At 35.5% G+C, this 19,874-nt stretch overlaps 1 protein-coding gene across 5 annotated transcripts in view; it reads right to left on the bottom strand.

Moving 5' to 3' along the window:
* The window catches only part of LOC131954561 (titin homolog), a 74,166-nt gene that overhangs the window by 43,914 nt on the left and 10,378 nt on the right, over window positions 1-19,874 (bottom strand). For 4 of the 5 annotated variants that reach the window (XM_059318331.1, XM_059318332.1, XM_059318329.1 and 1 more), the window contains exons 2-16: window positions 18,087-18,201; window positions 11,043-11,123; window positions 8,704-8,825; window positions 7,918-8,026; window positions 6,114-6,203; window positions 5,674-5,775; window positions 4,714-4,854; window positions 3,541-3,645; window positions 3,261-3,327; window positions 2,756-2,850; window positions 2,424-2,537; window positions 2,113-2,197; window positions 1,822-1,964; window positions 1,052-1,232; window positions 276-379 (exon numbers count right to left, since the gene is read on the bottom strand). In XM_059318331.1, the coding sequence (XP_059174314.1) occupies window positions 276-379; window positions 1,052-1,232; window positions 1,822-1,964; window positions 2,113-2,197; window positions 2,424-2,537; window positions 2,756-2,850; window positions 3,261-3,327; window positions 3,541-3,645; window positions 4,714-4,854; window positions 5,674-5,775; window positions 6,114-6,203; window positions 7,918-8,026; window positions 8,704-8,825; window positions 11,043-11,123; window positions 18,087-18,164 (1,617 nt within the window). In that variant the 5' untranslated portion in view covers window positions 18,165-18,201. The remainder of the gene's footprint in view (window positions 1-275; window positions 380-1,051; window positions 1,233-1,821; window positions 1,965-2,112; window positions 2,198-2,423; window positions 2,538-2,755; window positions 2,851-3,260; window positions 3,328-3,540; window positions 3,646-4,713; window positions 4,855-5,673; window positions 5,776-6,113; window positions 6,204-7,917; window positions 8,027-8,703; window positions 8,826-11,042; window positions 11,124-18,086; window positions 18,202-19,874) is intronic. The other variant, XM_059318330.1, reaches the window with a different exon arrangement.

Genomic DNA, 19,874 nt, shown 5'->3' with positions numbered 1-19,874 from the left:
TTCAAACTTTTAAAATTATTTATACATTTATAGGAGTTTTGTTTCAGTATTTCAGCACAAAATGGAATTTACTAACCCAACTTTTTTAAGACAAAACATAATGAAGTAAAAATAAAGCATTAATATTTAGGAACAATATATATGTCATGTGTTGTTGACAAGCTTTCTCTTTCTTACATTAATAATGTTAAGTTTCTAACAAACAAAATGGCAATTCAATCATCTTCCTGTTTTCTACAAAATTCTAGCATCAAATACTTTAAAAAATCCTTTACCTCTGACTTGGCGATGACAGTTTTTACAAATTCTGGATTGGTTGGGTCCAAGTTTTTATGCAGGTGGTCAGCTTGCTCAGTGCCTGCTGACTCTGTGCTGTTAACTGTAGAAATTAAAAAAAAAACTTTCTTAAAACATTCTATGTAAAGATTGTGCGGTTGATTCTTAAGCCCAGCTGCCTATTTGGGACAGTGTAGTTGAGTGCTATAATGCACGATTGCTATCTCAAAATGTCTTAAAGTCAGTTTCCAAACTCAAGTCCATAGGATGTTCCTGATTGCATCCAGTTGAACAAGTAACTCACTCGAGTTAGGGAGAATAAAACCATTATAAATAAGAAAGTAGGGAGGAGTAGTTGAATAGAATGTTTAACAGCTAGCCGCAACTTCGGATCGTAGTTTCAACTTGCAACTGTGGGACATCCCTGAGTCCATCCAGCTCTGATGGGTACCTGGCTTACATTGGGGAAAGTAAAGGCGGCTGGGCATAGTGCTGACCACACCATCCCTTCATATGTCGAGGTCAAGAAACATGAACTCTGCTTCATCTGCCCAATGGATCATTAGGTCTAAAAAGTAATCTTTACTTGTTTTTAATTCTCTGAGTTTGATTTAAATTTAAATATGGCAAAAAGTATTAAACAATTCAAGTTAAATTTCTGTTACAATATAAAATTAGTTCTAAAAAAAAACTTGCGTTTATTAATTGTGTTGACATTTTTTTACATAACCTTATAATCCATTGTTTAACATGGTTGGAGACGCTGTCTACTTACTGTAAGCACAAACAGCTTCAGCGTATTGCTTGGGACACTCCTCCTGAACAGTTTTTGTGGCTGGTTTCCCCTTGTTGAGCTGCTTGTAGTGGTTGAATACATTATTCATATGCGCCACAGTTCTCACCTCAACCAGATTTATAAACTTTCCTTTTTTTGTGGTCCAAGGGTTATCTTCAGCCTAAAAAAAAAAAGTGAAAATTGACTTTATGAATAATTATAACAGTAATTATTTTGTAATTATCTGACTCAATTGTTTAATTTTTAAATTGGGATACAGTCCTTCATAATTATTAAAAAAATTTATTCCAATTCTTAAACTTGTTCCTGTTTTACAACACCTTATCTACTTTATTTGTAAACCAAACATTTTAACCCTTGCTTATAGTACCTAAAAGATTTATGGTTGCCATCAATGGAAAGCCTACAAAGTAAAAGTACTAAACAAATGAATCAACTAAATATCCTTTAGTAACATGATAGAATCATACTTAAAAAAAAATAATAGAATGGAAATTCAGTTCAAGATAAAATATAGACTGGAATAGAACCACTTAAGTAATTTGTATTTATCAAATCATGTATTCTCATTAAGACTGTTTATGTACAATGACATATTGACCTCTTCCAACAGTTGAAATGCTTTGGGTATTTTTCTGATCCATATTTTAACAAGAATGAGATCGTGAATTGTAAAAAGCATGCAAAAATAGCCCAGCTGGTTGTCAAAATTAAGATAATTTACATTGAAAATAAGAGTTTTTTTTTACTTCAAAAAGATCTTTGGCATCTTTGACTACATCCTCTTTAGTGGATCTCTCCTTCTTGTTGCCCTTCACTAATGTAAGCAGGAAGAGTTGTGTTGGATTTTTGAAGTTCTCTGTGATATCACTTTCAATGCTGGTTGAGTTTTCTAAAACAGAAAAAAAACTGTTTGACTATTTTAAAAATTAACAGGTATATTTTTAAAAGTTTAAATAATTTAGAAAAATAATCTAAACTTTAAATAAGCCCTAGCTGATAATTTTTATGGTGTAAATTATTTATGCTCTCTGAGCTACCTTTTTCATAGTCTTCTTTCAGGCTACTTATTTCTTGTTTTGAAAGTGGTGTTACTTTTTTCACAAAAGCAACTGCATCACCTCCCTTGTAAGAAAAATAAATATTTGAAATTATTTAAATACTTAAGGCAAGTAGAACATATTGTACAATATATGTATATATATATATATATATATATATATATATATATATATATATATATATATATATATATATATATATATATATATATATATATATATATATATATATATTGTTGCAAATATTGTTAGAGGTATATAAATGATTTAAATAAAACAACTGATCATACTTTTAGATTTTTGCTGGTGCTTTTTCCATGCCCAGCGCTAACATCATTTAACAGGGAATCAACAAGAAGATTCCATTCTCCGCCAAGACCTGTTTTAAGATCATCACTTAATTCCTAGAAAAAATAAATTTTAAGTAAAAATATTTATGTCAATTACTATTTTTTTTTAATATTAAAAAAAAAAACTGAAAGTATTGAGAACTACACAATTATGTATATTTTTTTTCAACAACTTTAGTGAAAACCATCTAAATTATAAAAAAGGAAATACATTTTTTCTTACTGTTTTGAAAACTATTTGGTTTTGTGAAAATAAAAAAATAAAAACTAACAGTTTCATATTGCTCTTTGTATTTTTCCTTCACTTTCATTCTGTGTCTGTATGATTTCTTGGCCAAAGTCCTTATAATGATGTCATGAGGTGGAGCTGAAACAATTGTTTTTAAAATACTAAATTTAATTGTGGGTTTAAACTACTGCAGGGTATTACAAACTGTAGCACAACTACATTATAGGATAGGTAAAATAAAGGCTAAATGCACAGTGTATATAATGGTTCCCACAAAACTGTGCAAACAGAAAAGTGCCCAAATACAAACTTATTATACTAACACACTTTATTTTTGTCATATTTTGTGATGCCACAAAGTAGGCCTACATGTGGTCATTTTTTGTTAATGTCTATAAATGCATTATTTAAGAAAACAAAAAAAATGCCCTTGTGCACTTTTTTGTGAACTGTTTTATTTTGCACAGTTTTCCCATGCACTTCTTTCCAGTCATTGTAATTATGTAGCCTAAATTATGAGAACAAATTTTAACAGAAATGTTGATTACCCATTCTCTTGGCCACTTTACGTAATTGTCTTGCATCATTTTCAGCTTGTTTATCTGCTGTCTTTTTCTGGATTAAATTAGAGCAAAAATTAATGACATTTAGTGAGTGAAAAAACATGAGACTAAAAATGAAGCTAAATGGGGGTGAGGGAGGAGAATTTATGATTGAATAGGGGGAAAAGAAGGCAGTATAATTTGCATGTCTTTAGAAGTTATTTAAAAACATGCTTTCTATAAGTTTATCTTATACGGAACAAATAAAAATATATAAAAAATGTACCCCTTCTGATTGCTTCCTTTTCTCTTCCCTGTCCTTAGGGTGCATGTAAGGAGATTCATCATCAGAGCCTTCAGGTCTTCTCCCGTAATACATCCACAGATCTCTCTGCAGATGGTGCACAATTTGGATTAGTTAGGAAAGTTTATAAATCTGGTTGAGGCAGTGGCGTAGCCAGGATCGTCTCAAGGGGGGGTTCAAAATTTGCACCCCCCCTCAAACTTTCGATTTGCACCCCCCCTCAAACTTTCAATTTACACCCCCCCCTCATACTTTATATATCTATACTGAGGGGTCTATGAGAGGGGGGGGTTATGACCCCCACTAACCCCACCCTGCCTACGCCACTGGGTTGAGGTGAGAACTGTGGCGCATATGAATAATGTGTTCAACCACTACAAGCAGCTCAACAAGGGGAAACCAGCCACAAAAACTGTTCAGGAGGAGTGTCCCAAGCAATACGCTGAAGCTGTTTGTGCTTACAGTAAGTAGACAGTGTCTCCAACCATGTTAAACAATGGCTTATAAGGTTATGTAAAAAAAAAATGTCAACACAATTAATAAACGCAAGTTTTTTTTAAAACTAATTTTTCGTTTTTAAATTGTTTGTTTAACGAGCCGACCAGCGGCATAGCATACGCCCCTATTTAGTTGTTTTATTTTCTACTTTTCAGTAATTCATAATTTGTGAATTTGACACTACCAATGCTGCCACTGAAAATATTTGCTTTAAAACACTATCAGTAGCTCGTTAAGGACAATAACCCCCCTTCACCCAGACTGGTGGGGGTGGTAGCACTATGCCTAGAGAGGAAGAGAGGGGGCTGCTGGCGCACTTATGTCTTGGTGGTATCCGTCAAGGTACCCATGAAGAGAATTATATATATAGATAACTAACATAGGTCTTTAAACTACAAAAAAAATGTTTGTTTTTTTAAAAATAATGAGAAAAAGTGCTTCTCCCTTTGTGACATAAAAAAGATAAATTGAAATAGTGAAATTTAAAAAAATCTGTTGTACTGCCATACTGGGTCTAAAAGAATGGAATCATGTAATACTCTTATTTTAAATAGGTAATATGACATTCTGATCAAATATCTAGATGTAATGTTTTAGTTGAAGTTAAAGCAAACGAACAGATACTCTCTCCTTTAAGTATATTTTTTACAGACTTACCTCTGGACTTTTAGGTGGGGGCCTTTGTGCGGGGGTGGAGCGCCGTGGGGTGTGAGCCCCATCACTGCGTGCTGTGTCAGGTCTGCTCCTCCCCCTGGCGGTCGCAGGCTGTGAGCTGGATTTTCTTGGGTTTGGCTGCGCCTTTAAATCATGTCAGGTCATAAATGTAAACAAATATATACTTGTATACAACAACCAAATAAACATAGTATTCATATATATGTCTTATCATCAATAGGAACTGCACCACATTTTCATACACTGTACTTGATTTACACCATGAAAAGTAAATACAATTCCATCTATCAGAACTTTTTTTTTAATACTTTTATTTTCAATAAAACAAATTACAGCAGTCTGTAAAGGCAATCAAAAATTTTACAGTGACAAAATTTACATACAAGTTGTAAGGTAATAATTATTTACATAATGGAAGTACCTGATGGAGCTAATTTTAATATGTACAAAAATCAAAGAGAGAACAATTCTAAAGGGTTAAATTAAAATAGGTGACTATCAGAATTTAAACAAAAAAGCACACATTTACCTTCCACCCAATGATATTAACTATTGCTTTTAACTCACATAGTTAATTAGTTTTTTTATTAAATTGTGGTGTTTATTAGAAATATTGTTATTTATTATTGTTTAAAAAATTAATTATTCGCTACCAATTTCTGTAATATTTTCTAACTCTAATTTAATTTATCTTTTTGTATACTGGATTTCAGTGTTAATCTACAAGTACATTTTTTATTTTAAGTTTCAGCATTCGAGGAGCTCAAGCAGTTAAATTATGTCCCCTTTTGGCCATTCGTCATCAGTTATTAGAGAGGCTGTTACTCAAACATAATGAGAAAAGTCTCAAGTATTTCCAACTAGATCCAAACATCCTAAAACTAAACAGTTAAACATTAATCTAAACCACCGAACTTTTATTTTTTCAATATTAATACCTACACTTTTGATGGGTGGCAGCTTGTCTCCCTTTCGTCTTTCAGCATCTTCTTCATCACTGTCTGTTGTGTCAGAGTCTTCCTGGTCTGTATGGTTCATTTTTTTCTGGTACAAAAAAATCATAAATCAACAGAAATAATTGTTTATAGAACTACAATCAACAGGAATGATATGAAGTTTTTAAATTAAGTTTCCTTTTAAAAACCACATAGTATATATATATATATATATATATATATATATATATATATATATATATATATATATATATATATATATATATATATATATATATATATATATATATATATATATATGTATGTATAAACAGAGTAACATTACTATCATAAAGGATTGGAATGACTAAAATTGAAAGTATTTTTTAGACAGAAAATACTCTTAAAGAATATGAGATAGAATTTTTCTTTTAAATGTCCCCTTACCCCTGGCTTTCCATTTCTTTTGGACTGACCACCTTGTTTTGTTTTCTTCCAGGATTCCATTAGTTGCTGCTTGTGTTTGTAATCTTCTTCCTTTATAAATTTACAATAAAATCACTCAATGACCAGTAATGCATGCCATATTTAAAATTTAAACCGAATTGCTAAAATAAATGAGCTAACATGCTAGTCACAAAGTTCAAGACCATTCTCCAGTAGTTGACTAAAATTATATTTGTCAAAATTAAATGAAAAAAAAGTTTTTTCAATAAGATTATATCTGTGGTTTCCAAACATATTGTCTATTAAAACCCCATAAATCTGGGTGCCTTCCCTACCCCCGTTTTCTCAAAAAATAGTATGTAAACTTAAATAAAAAGTTCCACTGAGTTTTTAGGATTTATTACTATTGTTAAAAAATGTGTTATAACAAAATCAAGGTTTTTGGCCCAATTCTTTCAGCATACATTTTAGGACTTCGAAACAATATCTGTTTTAAATGTTATTAAGTGACTTTGTGTGTCCAACATTCTTTCTGTACTAAAAACTTGCAAGGATTATATCCTTTAGAATATAAATCTATTTTAACTATTGTAGAGGTCTATATTTTGGATAAGGCAAATCTAGTCAAATGAGTTATATTATGTTATGTTTATACTTAATACAAATGTTAGAGTGCAACTCTGGTGTTAAAAGTAATATTACAAATATAAAAGCACATTTATATTGAGTATAGAATTACCAACTAGGCCTAATAACTAACAAAGTAATTGTTATTTAAATAAAGCAAAGGTGGAATTTAATACAGCGAGGGGAATTAACTCTTGGTAAATGTATAACTTGTGGTTATTATCTTCTGTAATATCACAGAATATTGAATACATAGTCTAAAGGGTTATACTTAAATGACATCACACTCTTAAAGGAGAGGTTTGGACTTGTGACAAGGGCTTGGGAGGAAGAGGGCGTGGTTGGGGGGGGGGGGGGAAGGGTCATCACACTTGTATTTTTATTTTCAATAGTAATTTTGGAAACAGAATTTAACAGTTACTTTGCATTTTGTAAAGACGTTGTAAATTGCAATAAAAGTTGATCAGCATGCACAATGTTGACTGTTGATATTTAAGAAAGAACATAAATTATATATATATATATATATATATATATATATATATATATATAAAATTTGATCTTGGTGGGAGTGAAGAGGGGTGGGAAAGGCTGAAATGTGATGTTATTTTAGATAAAGTTTTATTTTTTGCAACCATGCTTTAAATATTTGAGTTTGTTATTGGCTTGGTATTCCTACCAGTCCACAAAGTGGCTTTGTTTAAACTTCACTCACACTAGTTTTCAACATGTATTATTAAAACACAAATACAATTTTTCAAGAACTGCAGTGCCATTGCTTGTATGGTGCCATTATTGTTATTCATATTCTATACAGTTGAAAAGAAAATTCTTAACACTATTAAATTCTATTAATTGTTAAAATTATTTTTCAGAACACTGTGCTACTTTTCAAACATGATTAACTAACAAGGTACTAGTGCACTTAAATTTTAAAACTTCTTTTTGTGAATAATTATTGTGTTTTTTTTTAAGTAATGCAACAATTAGTATTAGTAATAATATTAATGTCTTCAAATAGTTTAGATGCTCAAACCTAATTTAAAAATTTAAAACGTGGTCATGGTGAAAAAACACTGATGTAAAAATAAAATGTGCACCACAAAAGAAAACCCCAAAAAACATAAATAGCTCCACATTCAACATAGATCTACCAATATGAAGAATAACTTTTTACCCATTTGTCAACACTGTAAATAGGCTTGGTGTCCTCGATTCTATTGGCAACTTTTATGTTGTCCTTCTGTAGTCGATCATGCTCTTTCTGGCGTTGTTCGAGGTTTAGACTATATTTATGGTAAACTACATTAGTAAAATATCTGGCGTTGTTCGAGTTTTAGACTAATTTTACGATAAACTACATTAGTAAAATATAATGTCGCATTTTTTGTTTAGTTAACGCGTACCATGCTAATATCTATTATTCAAGGCCCGTAACTCTAGTGCTAACCTAAATAAATGGAACTTATTTTTAATAGTTATAAGCACGATTAAAGACGATCTATGATGTAGATAATGAAAGCAATGGATTCCTGGTATTCTATTGATATTATAACATAAATGAGCAGATCGAGTATCAACACTTTTATGTTTAATTTTAAAGAAAATCCTAGATCTAGAATCATTAGGTCCTTTAATACTAATAGGCTAATAATTTAATATACTCTGCATTCAATACAAATACACGGTAATTAATTAAAACTGCATATTAATTACGCTTTAATAACAATATAGATGAGTGATAAGAGATTATTGGCAAACCCTATTTACACGTGATGATGTGTCTAAAAATATAATCGTATTTATCGAGACTTATTTCGCTCAAAAAAAGAAGAAAATTAAACAAGGTTAATTTAATCATCAGCATCATCGCTTCAGTTTTTTTTTTAATCTGTAAGGTAGTTAGATAAGGGCGGCTACTCTACAAAAACATCAATCGCGCTTGTTTTTCCAGGGTGACTACCTCTTGCTTCTCCGCTGGTCCTTCCTGTGGAACTGGTCGTCGCTTTTCGCCATGATGTTCGACATTCGCTGCAACAAGATCTGGTTCTCTCTGTCTATCGCCGTTTTTCGTTCTAGGTCCATCTGTGAAGTTGTTGTTGGTTGTTTTTTTTACAAAGGGGTCGTCCATAAATGACACACTAGTAAGGGGGAGGAGGGGGGGGGGGGTTCCGTAATTTTGTGACAGTGTGATGAGGAGGGAGGGGCAGGGAGTGTTCTGAAAGCATGACGTCACACTTTGGCATTGTAAATAAAGTAATGTTTAAAAAAATTTAGCCGTTATTTCACGTTTCAGAAAACTGTTTTCATAATAGACGAAATAGGAATTGATTAAAACACTCTATGTTGAATGAGTTCAGTCAATATTTTGGCAAAAAACTCGATGTTTTAAGAAAAATTCAACTGCAGTTTTAAGGGGGGGGGGGGTGAAGGGACGGAGTGGTCTAGCGGTAGAGAGCTGGATTGCTAACCCGTAAGTCTCGAGTTCCTGAGTCCACCCAACTCTGATGGGTATCTAACTCACGTTAGAGAAAGTAAAGGCGGCTGGGCATTGTGCTGACCACACTATCCCTTCATATGCCGAGGTCACAGAAACAAGTGAACTCTACTTCACTTGCCCCATAGACCGTCAGGTTTGAAAGGGAAACTTTACTTTTAAAGGGGTGGTTGTAGGCTGAGGTATGACGTAATTTCAGAGGAGGTGTCTAGCTTTTTGTGGAGGAGGGGGAGGAGGTAAAAATCGTCAAAAATATCGTGACGTCATTTATGGATCACCACCCAACATAGTATAGTGTATAGTGTGGAGGGACACAGGATAAAAACAGTGAGGCTAGAAGCCAGCATCTGGATATCCATCCATTTCGGCACCATCCATAAATGACAACGGTTTTTTTTTTGTCTTTTACGATTTACAGTAGCAAAGGAACATTTTAAATGTTGGGGGTAGGAGGAGGGGCACATAAAGTGATCTCATTACAATATCAAAATATAAAGGCTTTATATATATATATATATATATATATATATATATATATATATATATATATATATATATATATATATATATATATAATAAAATATGGGATCCATTTGGGCGTGGTTGTTAGACATACCTATTGGACATGGTAATTAACGATTTTTTTTTCAAACTGTCAATCGAAAGCGGGGGGGGGGGGGGGGGGTGGTTAAAAACTGCTCAACGTTAAATATTAAGTCCAGTTTAAGCATGGGAAAAAAGGGGGCCAATAAATTCAATGGTGGGTCTGACTTTTTATTTTCTATTTTAAAAAAGTGGTTCGATAGTTCGATGTGAACGTACAGGCGAATCTATGTTTGCGCATGACACACACTGTGGCAAACAGCACAGAGTAAACAAGGGGAGAGAAGTGAACAAGAACGGCAATCCAATAATATTTTTTTATTGGCTTGGATACGGAGGACTGGGAAAATCCGTTTTTTCTTTCTTCACAATTTGTTTACATTTTATACTATTTTATAGCGTGTTTTGTTGATTAATATATATCATAGTCACCTTGGTGAATGTAAGTGTGTGTCGTTTGAGATGGTCAAAATGAAAAGTAATTAAATACAATAATTAACACAGATATAGCTTTAAAAAAAAAGTAAAAAAAAAACAACCCAATAACAAATCAAACTCCTTGATATGAATGTAAAACATAGAGCTAAACGCCTTTGTGGACTGGTAACTAAATAAAATCAGATACTGAAAGATGTGTGTCAAATGGTGCAGTGATGTTAGTATTAAAAATGCATAGGAAAATAAGCGAAATAATTTAAAAATAAAAATAAAATACAATATTGAAACTTTATGTCATATCTTTCCAGAGGGTGTCTATTTTCGGTAGTCTAGGCGAGTGAAATGACCAAAATGGTTTCTCGATGATATTATATGGGCCGATGTAATTTGTCAACTTTTAAACCCTAAACAAAAGTCATATCACTGTTCTAATAATGCATATTTGTTCTTTTCTTCTTTACCACAGCCCAGACCTCAATATAAAACAACAACTTTATTTTCGTTTATAAAATTGATAAGAGATTTTCTTTTTTTCCCTCTTCATGCAAATTTTGTCATCTATTTTATGGTCTATAACTTAATGTTTTATTATGTTTATTTTAGTTGTAATATGTAGCCGAAAAAAAAAATTGTACACGCATTTTTCTAAAAAAAAAAATCTGTTATCCTCGACATATTTAAAATAGACCTACTGTAAACACACCTCTGGTAGCTTAGGCGACCCTCTGGTACACGTGTACATATTTAGCAGACGGACAACTTACCTGTAGCTGCTTCTGTCTCAGCTCAAGGTGCATGTAGGTGGGTGGGGAGGTCGTGTCAACCTGTGGCTTCATTCTCTGCATCTGAAAAAAAAAGATTTTTAACAGTTTTGACTGTCTGTGTGTCTGTCTGTCTATATATATATATATATATATATATATATATATATATATATATATATTTGTATATATAAATAACATAAATATATATAACATACATATATGTATATATATATATATATATATATATATATATATATATATATATATATATACATATATATGTATATATATATATATATATATATATATATATATATATATATATATATATATATATATATATATATATATATATATATATATATATATATATATATATATATATATATATATACATATACATAATATATATATAGTGGAACTGTGGATGTATAAAATATTTTCCCCCTCCTCCACCCCACCTCTCCTAGTGACTAAATCCTGCCTACGCCACTGCCTGCAGCTAGTCACCAATATAACAGCAAAAAGGGCAGACCAAGTTGCAGGATGTAGGCTCTAATACCAGGAGACGACGCTAAGAAAACCAATATGGGTAGTTGACACCAAACAATATTTTATTACAAAATCTTGTGTGTTCAAGGTAAAAAAATACCAGCCAAAACAAATGAACATTTACACAGAGGCAAAAACTAACACGTATTTCTGAATTGTTTCACTTGGTCGGGTGTCACCGGGTGCGGTTACTCAGTGTGTCACCCCAACCTGCCCATGGTGACCGGTGTTATGCATTGCTTTCTGCTTTATTTAACAGTTTTCTATTCAAAACTAACAATTTTATGCACGGGTGTCACCCCCCCCCCCCCCTCCTTATCTCCCAGCCTCCTCCACGTTGGTTAAAGTTTGTCTGCACGTAAATTATTCTGTTTTATGATTGGCCATCTTAGACGTAAGGGGGAGTAAGTGGTACAAGGCGCGTATGAAATCCAATGGATCCCATAAATGGATTATATGAATATACATCTTTCACTATTCGTGGTACAGTACTTTATAACATCAGTAGATGGCACAATAGAGTTCACGAATGAATTTTAAAGTAGAAAAAGTATAGACAAAGTTTTACTAGAACAATCTAGCCGTGTGTCAACATTCTCCCCACGTTCACAACCACACAATTCCCACTTGTGAACAATGTTTCCTTCAGACTTTTTTCTCCGTGTGGGGGTGGGGAAAGAAGGGTGGCGGACTAATTTTAAAAAAAAAATTTCTTTGTAAGGGAGGACACTGGTAAAATTAGATATTTTCAATATAAATTCTATTTCGTTCAGGGGGAGGGGTGGGCGGGTGGTAGACGTGTTTAGACGAGATGCCTGAAAGAAACTGTGTGTGAAGTTGCAGAACAAAGTATAGACAAAGTATTACGAGCACTAAGATCAAACAAGACGTGTGTCAACATTCTCCCCCACACAGACACACAGCTCCCAAGTGTGAAGTTGCGTGCTGTCGTCTCGCCTCCATATTTTTATTTGTTGTTCCTTCGACGATGTATCAATAGTTAATGGCGGGATTGGTATTTGTAGTAAAGGGTTAGATAATCGATAATCGAAGCTCGCATAATCTTGTATGTTCGATGTGATTGGGAGGGGGTGTTTGGAGGAGGAGGAGGCATCAGATTCGTAACTTCATAAACTCTTGCAGCGAAATATAAGGTATAATTTGTGCTGTAAAATGTACAATGATCTCACTGTTAAAATACATTTGAAGAAACTCGAATAATGTTTTCAAGCTATGCAAATTTTACTGCGGGTATTTGGTTTTATATTCTTCTATTTGCCCAGCACCAGAGAATGGTTATATGGGCAGCAGAGGTCCCATATTTTAGGAGCCCCAAAATGTCTGAGAGTTATGACAATAAGGCACTTTGTCTCAATAGTCTCGCCACATGCCCATTATTATTTTTGGCCAGGGGTGTTAGTCAAAGATAATCCACCCGTTCCACAGCCGTGTAAAACTTTATTTAAGCTTAGTCCATCCTTACCCGGATCGTAAATATGAAAAGTATAGTATATAGAGTATGAAATATATTTCATCATCATCATTTTTCCTTTTAGTTCCTTGTGAAAAATAGTGGGGCCTTCTGTCAAAGCTACCCACTCCCCACCGTCTCCTACCACTACCTTCAGCTGTTCCCAATTCTTTCCTATCCCTTGGCTTCCCTACGTCGTCATGTCTTCCTGGGTCGACCCCTACGTCGCCATCTCTTCTTGGGTCGACCCCTACGTCGTCATGTCTTCCTGGGTCGACCCCTACGTCGCCATCTCTTCTTGGGTCGACCCCTGCGTCGCCATGTCTTCCTGGGTCGACCCCTACGTCGCCATCTCTTCCTGGGTCGACCCCTACGTCCATGTCTTCCTGGGTCGACCCCTACGTCGCCATTCCTTTCTGGGTCGACCCCTACGTCGCCATCTCTTCCTGGGTCGACCCCTGCGTCGCCATGTCTTCCTGGGTCGACCCCTAGTTCCTTGTGAAAAATAGTGGGGCCTTCTGTCAAAGCTTCCCATTCCCCACCGTCTCCTACCACTACCTTCAGCTGTTCCCAATTCTTTCCTATCCCTGGCTTCCCTACGTCGTCATGTCTTCCTGGGTCGACCCCTACGTCACATGTCTTCCTGGGTCGACCCCTACGTCGCCAAGTCTTCCTGGGTCGACCCCTACGTCGCCATCTCTTCTTGGGTCGACCCCTACGTCGTCATGTCTTCCTGGGTCGACCCCTACGTCCATGTGTTCCTGAGTCGACCCCAACATTCTTGCCCTGAGGGTTCCATTCCAGGTCCAGACTGGCTCTACTGCCAGCGTCTTTCATTCGCGTGTGTCCACGACATCGCCATTTCCTCTCCAGGACTTTCTATTGTTTTCTGTCCGCACATCTTCCATAGTTTTGTGTTTTCTACCTTGTCTATGCAGTATTCTTAAACTTAAATAGGCTTTACCTTTACGTGATGTGAGCTACGTAGACGGACAGACAAGATGGATCTCAAGACCATCAAAATACAGCCTATATACAACACTAGACTGTAGGTCTGGACGGTGAAAACCATCTTTAAAAAGAACAACTTATTTTCCTCTTCATTTATGAGCGACACGTGCGGATTAGATTAGCAGAAGTGATCACTTTTAAAAAAAATATACAGTTTTTTTTAGATTAGCAGAAGTGACCATTTAAAAAAATATACAGTTTTATTTTATAGCTACACTACCCAGCTGTTATCACGGGAGGGTTAACAAGTGGATAAACCTTGAAATGTTAAGCTAACCTAACAACTAAGTGGTAAAATTGTGATTAGGTTGTATACGGTGTATCGTACTTTTATCTTCAAAGAAATAAATGAATCCGGCGGCCTTCATTTCTAACAGAAGATGTTGCAGAAACTAGGTCACTAGGTCAAAACTTTCTCATATAGATCGAATTCACGTAACAGTCGATAATCGATCAATTGATGAGAAGTTCATCGTGATTTATAAAAAAAACCTTTTTTATAAACTCTTAAATAATGCTTGGAAGTTACTTGGTCGAGGACTAGTGCTTTAGATAGCAAACACGAAAGTCTCGAGTATGGATTTTATAAAATAAACATACACTTTTACTAGTGTCCGACCCCCCCCCCCCTCCAAAAATGTTTACCGCCCCCCCCCCCAAAATTTCAAGTGCCCCCCCCCCCCCACGGAGAAAAAAAGTCTGGAAGAAACACGGGTCTAGATCTAGGTGCCATCATTACTTGGCTAGGCTAAGCGTTGGTTTGATTATCTCTTTCCTCATCTTCGTTCTTAACTGTAATGTTGAACAGTATTCCTTTCAAACACAATTAAGTATTACGTGTCAATTTGTTATGCGCCATATAGGCCACTGACTCCGATTTCAGCTTATATATGGAGTTTTCTCTTCTAGATGGTTTGCTGTCCCCTGATATAGAAAATGGACGCAGTTTTTTAAAAGACGTGACCAGGGTGAACCCCCCCCCCCACATACACACCATACCCATTTGCTAGACCACTGTACCGACCTAGTCAACAGATGAACAGGTACAATAAACGTATGTAATCGAACAAAGCATTTTTCGGGGACTCGCTATATATCTTCCGTTACTATGGCCGTGTAAAACTTTCAAACAAAAAAAAACAAAAAAAAAACAAACAAATACTTTTATAATAAAAAGACGAGCCTGGTAAGAGTACATAGTACATAGGCTGTTAAAAATGTAAACACACTTCAAAATGAATGAACCGAAGCGTCAATGTGAAACAAACCAGTAACCAACCCCGCCCCCTCACACACAATCACCACGCGATCTAAATATAGATTCCCTCGTCAGTGACGTTTGCGTGACAATCTCCGAGCTTGGGATGGAGTTTCTCAGTTGCCGTGTTATGGATACAGAGATGTTCGTTTTAATGTGGGGTCGGTGATTAATTAGCAATCTTGGCCTGATGAAAATAATTAACCCAAGGCGGAAAATAAACAATCGGCATTGATTTAATGCGCTGGGCATTGATGTTCATTAACAAGAATTGTTTCAAGTATTTTTTAATTGTGTATTTTAAAGCACATTTTTATTGTTGAGTTTTACGCCGCGAGGCTATTTGGCGCGTGCACAAAGCACGTTACACAACTTTGAGGGGAGGGATCCCACATTGGCGGGCAGTGGGTGCCTGCATGGATTTTTGCAGAGCTTCTTTTAGGCATCTCTTGACGGAGGGTTGGTGGAGTACGTCCTATACCCCAGGACGAAATAGAAAAATAAATATTGGATTTTTAATGTAATCTTTATTAAATACCTTAACAATAGTCCGCAACACCCCCCCCCACCCCAAGGATTTTTCAAGAGCTCCACCCCGAAAAAATATCTGAAAGAAACCCTGGTTATATGAGGTCAAAATAAAACAGTTTACGGTTATTTGCAGAAAAAATAATTGTACTCGACATTGGACGCACTCAACCACAATATTTAGATGGGGGGGGGGGGGTATTTTGAATTGATTGAAAAGATAATAAATGTCAAGTCAAAAATAATCCTCTTAACTATGTGGAATCAAAACATATTAAACATTTATATACTTGTGCTAATAAGAGGAAGGGGTGTTTAATTATCTACACTTTAAAAAAATGCAACAAATATCTTTACACATTTAAATAACTCATCCACGTTTTTTTAATTCAAAAGAGAGATAACTCTTCTTAAAGTTCACGTAGCGAGTTAACGTTCCTTAATTAGCTTGCTATAAAAAGCCAATAGCTAAATTTTCTAGCCTACGACTACTGTGATTACAGTAGACTAATAGAAAAATTATTGACACGGTAACTTGCCAAAAACTTTCATTATGTGCGTTACATGCGCGTAAGGTACCGAGCGGGGATGGATGATCATAACAATAATCGATAACCAATCGATGAATAGGTGTTAGAGTTCTTTTATAAATAGAACTATGGTGAGCAGTGTCAACAGTTTCTCTATTATTGAGTAACCATGGGAGTAGGGGTATTAATTAGGTTGGCGGAATAGAGAGAATGTTTGTGAGGGGTTGGGTGGGGTTCACGTAGTGAGGCTTACTTGAAGTTTTTTGTTGTTGAGTGTTTTTTCGCGAGATGACGTATTTCCAATAAACACGCAGTACCGAAGTTGGCGAGGGTGCGGAAAGGGAGGGGGGGGGGCACCTTAAAGAGGGGAATAATCTTGCAGTGGCGAGTACTTTGTTGTTGTATTTTAGTGCTCACTCGCCAAGCGATGTTTTAAAGATACAAGCAGCACTTGATGGGAGGGGTTCGTGTGTGGGGGGTGAGGGTCCATGTTGTAAAGGAAATTAATCAGATAATCATCATCTTTTCCAGGTCGTGTCCAGAACACATGGAGCAGATGAAGTAGAGTTTGTTTCTGAGATGTCGGCATAGCGTGGTCAGCAAGATGCCCAGCCGCCTTTATTTTCCCTAACGCGAGTTATGAGCCCATCATCATTACTGGCTTGGACCCGGATTCGAATTTGAGGCTTTCGGGTTAGCTATCTCGCGCTAGGCCACGCCATACCTAATGCAGTTTTAATACATGTAGGTGAGATGGCAGTGTATGAATAAACTAATAGCGATGATGTTTAATCCTTGATCAATATCGGTATATCGGTAGGAGTCCAACTGCTTAAACATGCATATTTTTAAAAACTTCATTAATGACCACTCATTAAGGAGTTTTTTGTTTTGTTTTAATGATGCATAAGGCGCCCTTAAACAGTGTGATAGCCAATTTGTACTATCTACAACTACGTGTCTTCACAAAAAGTCAGAATTAAGCACCTCCCCACTTTTAAACCACACAAATCTCCAATCACCTCTCTCTATAACCATAATTATAATGGAATTTGAAATGATTTTTTTAATAAACAATGTTTACTTCCTTGCTACCAAAAATATGTAACATCACATTTCTTAGACACCCCCACTCACCCCCAAATTCTCTCGTAGTTTATCGTTAAAAACGAGAACTGACTTACCTAGATGTGTAGCGTCTTTTAGAGACAAAACGCATCATGGGGGGTCGTCCAAAAATGACGTCACACCCGTAGGGGGGAGGGGGTTCTGTAATTTTGTGACGGTGTGTGATGAGGGGGAGGGGGGGTCAGATGGTAGGACGTCACACTTTTGCATTATAAACAAGCAATGTTAGAAAACGAATTTTAGCCGTTATTTCGCGTTTTAGAAAGCAGTTTTAATAAATTGTAATAGGAATTGATTAAAATACTCTATGTTGGCAGAGGTCAGACATGATTTTGGAAAATATCGATGTTTTAAGAAAGATTCAACTGCAATTTTGAGGGGGGGGGGGGGAGGGTTGTATGCTGAGGTGTGACGTCATTTTAGGTGGGGGGTCTGGCTTTTTGTGACGATGTGTGACGGAGGGGGGGGGGGGAGGTAAAAATCGTCAAAAAAAGCGTAACGCCAGTTATGGATGACCCCCATGATCAGTTAATGATAAAAATAGCCTGCATAAAAACGCCACCTACCTTGTGTCTATGAGCCAGGAGGTGTTTGTCGTGTTCCCTCTCCGGCAACATCCGTTGTTCTGCGTGTCTGGTAGCCATCTTGGCCTTGTGTCCGGATTAATCCAAAAACAATAATCTGTAGAATACAAAAAATTAAAGTAATTAAATCTCAGAGATATAAGTTTTCTGGACACTGATTGACATGACAATACCAGATACGTCCACACATTAAAATGTGAACTGGATTCACTTTGTGTTAGACAAAAACTAATTCCTGGGGTTGACGGTCCATATACTTCGAAAAATAAACGGACTAACGCAGGAAGAACATGAATAGAGAACATTTAACAACCATAAGCTATATGAAACAGAGGCTACAATCGTGGAAGAAATTAAAAAAACAAGTTAATAAAAAGTCTAGTGACAATTTAAGCGCAATTTCCTTAATTAATTTTTTGTGACCGAACGAAAGGATATTTTTGAAAACTTTCTTCGGCAATATTGTTCTAAATTATGGCAGGAATCGATTGGTAAATGTTTCAAGTCGCTAAGTGGTCTGGTTGCCGAGATATGGACCAAAAACTGCATTTTTTCGAGGTTTTTTTGGCTTTTCCGGGAAATCCAGGAAGGAATTCCGGGAATTTTTTTGGCCCACAATCATCCTCGGAACTTGCTTAACATATTTGCTTTGGAACAAGTCCTCGATATTGCTTCGTTGAGGAAGAGATACGACTTAAAGCTGCGGACACACATCCATCCAGGGGAGGGGGGACTTGTAAGTATATATTTTCTATATACATTTTGTATACTTGAAACACTGGGTGTATACCGAAACACCAAAGGAAAACAACGTACAGGCAGACCAAGACACAAATTAATGGCTGGCGTGGAGATGGACCCACTGCAGGTTGGAGGAATGCCGTAAACAAAAGTGGTATAAACGCTAAAGACTCCTAACACGGTGAAGAAACGGCGCTTCGTTCTTGCCTACCGCCCATCTAGGCGTCGATAAAATTATGCATGGGATGAGTTGTGGAAAATAAGTTATTTACATCACATAACATGGACTCGAGCTGTTGACAGTTTTAAATGGTCACACTCACCTGCCCAGTCCTTATATATATATATATATATATATATATATATATATATATATATATATATATATATATATATATATATATATATATATATATATATATATATATATATATGTGTGTGTGTGTGTGTGTGTGTGTGTGTGTGTGTGTGTGTGTGTGTGTGTGTTTATGTGTGTTTGTAAATGATTTGTATTAAGTAAGTGATTGTCAAAAATTACAAAGCTGTATAATCAGTAGCATTCCTAATGTCAATTTTAAGTTCTCTTGTTACTTTCTCGTATACGGAGTGTAGAGGAAATTGTAATCGTGTAAAAAAATTGAAATGAGATTGTGTGAGTGTGTTGGTATGTGCGTGCGTGCGTGCTGTGTGTAAACACGATTGTTTGTGTACCGTGTCAGTTACGTTGACTAAGCTTTACGTCAAAGTATTAGATCCTATTTGTAGTTTTCTATCGTTTCAAGCTATTTCCGGTATCCGGAAGCGTTAATGTATCTAATTTCGGTTTCTCAAAAGCCGCTGGGTATTATTTTAGTTAGATGGACGAATTTCACTGTTGGGGATTAGATATGTATGCGCAGGTTTCTGTCAACTTTTGAACAATTTCCGGTAATCGAAAGTGATACATTTTTTTCCACGGGAGCGAGATGACGTCTGTACTATTTCAGTTAGGGAGATTAAGTGTTATGTATAAGTATAAGATCTTATACT

This window comes from Physella acuta, unplaced genomic scaffold, assembly GCF_028476545.2.
Source record: "Physella acuta isolate Inbredline_101_S28 unplaced genomic scaffold, ASM2847654v3 ptg001012l, whole genome shotgun sequence".
Lineage (NCBI taxonomy): Eukaryota > Metazoa > Mollusca > Gastropoda > Physidae > Physella > Physella acuta.
Note: the sequence above shows the minus strand (reverse complement) of the source record. Positions and strands in the feature narration are given on the sequence as shown.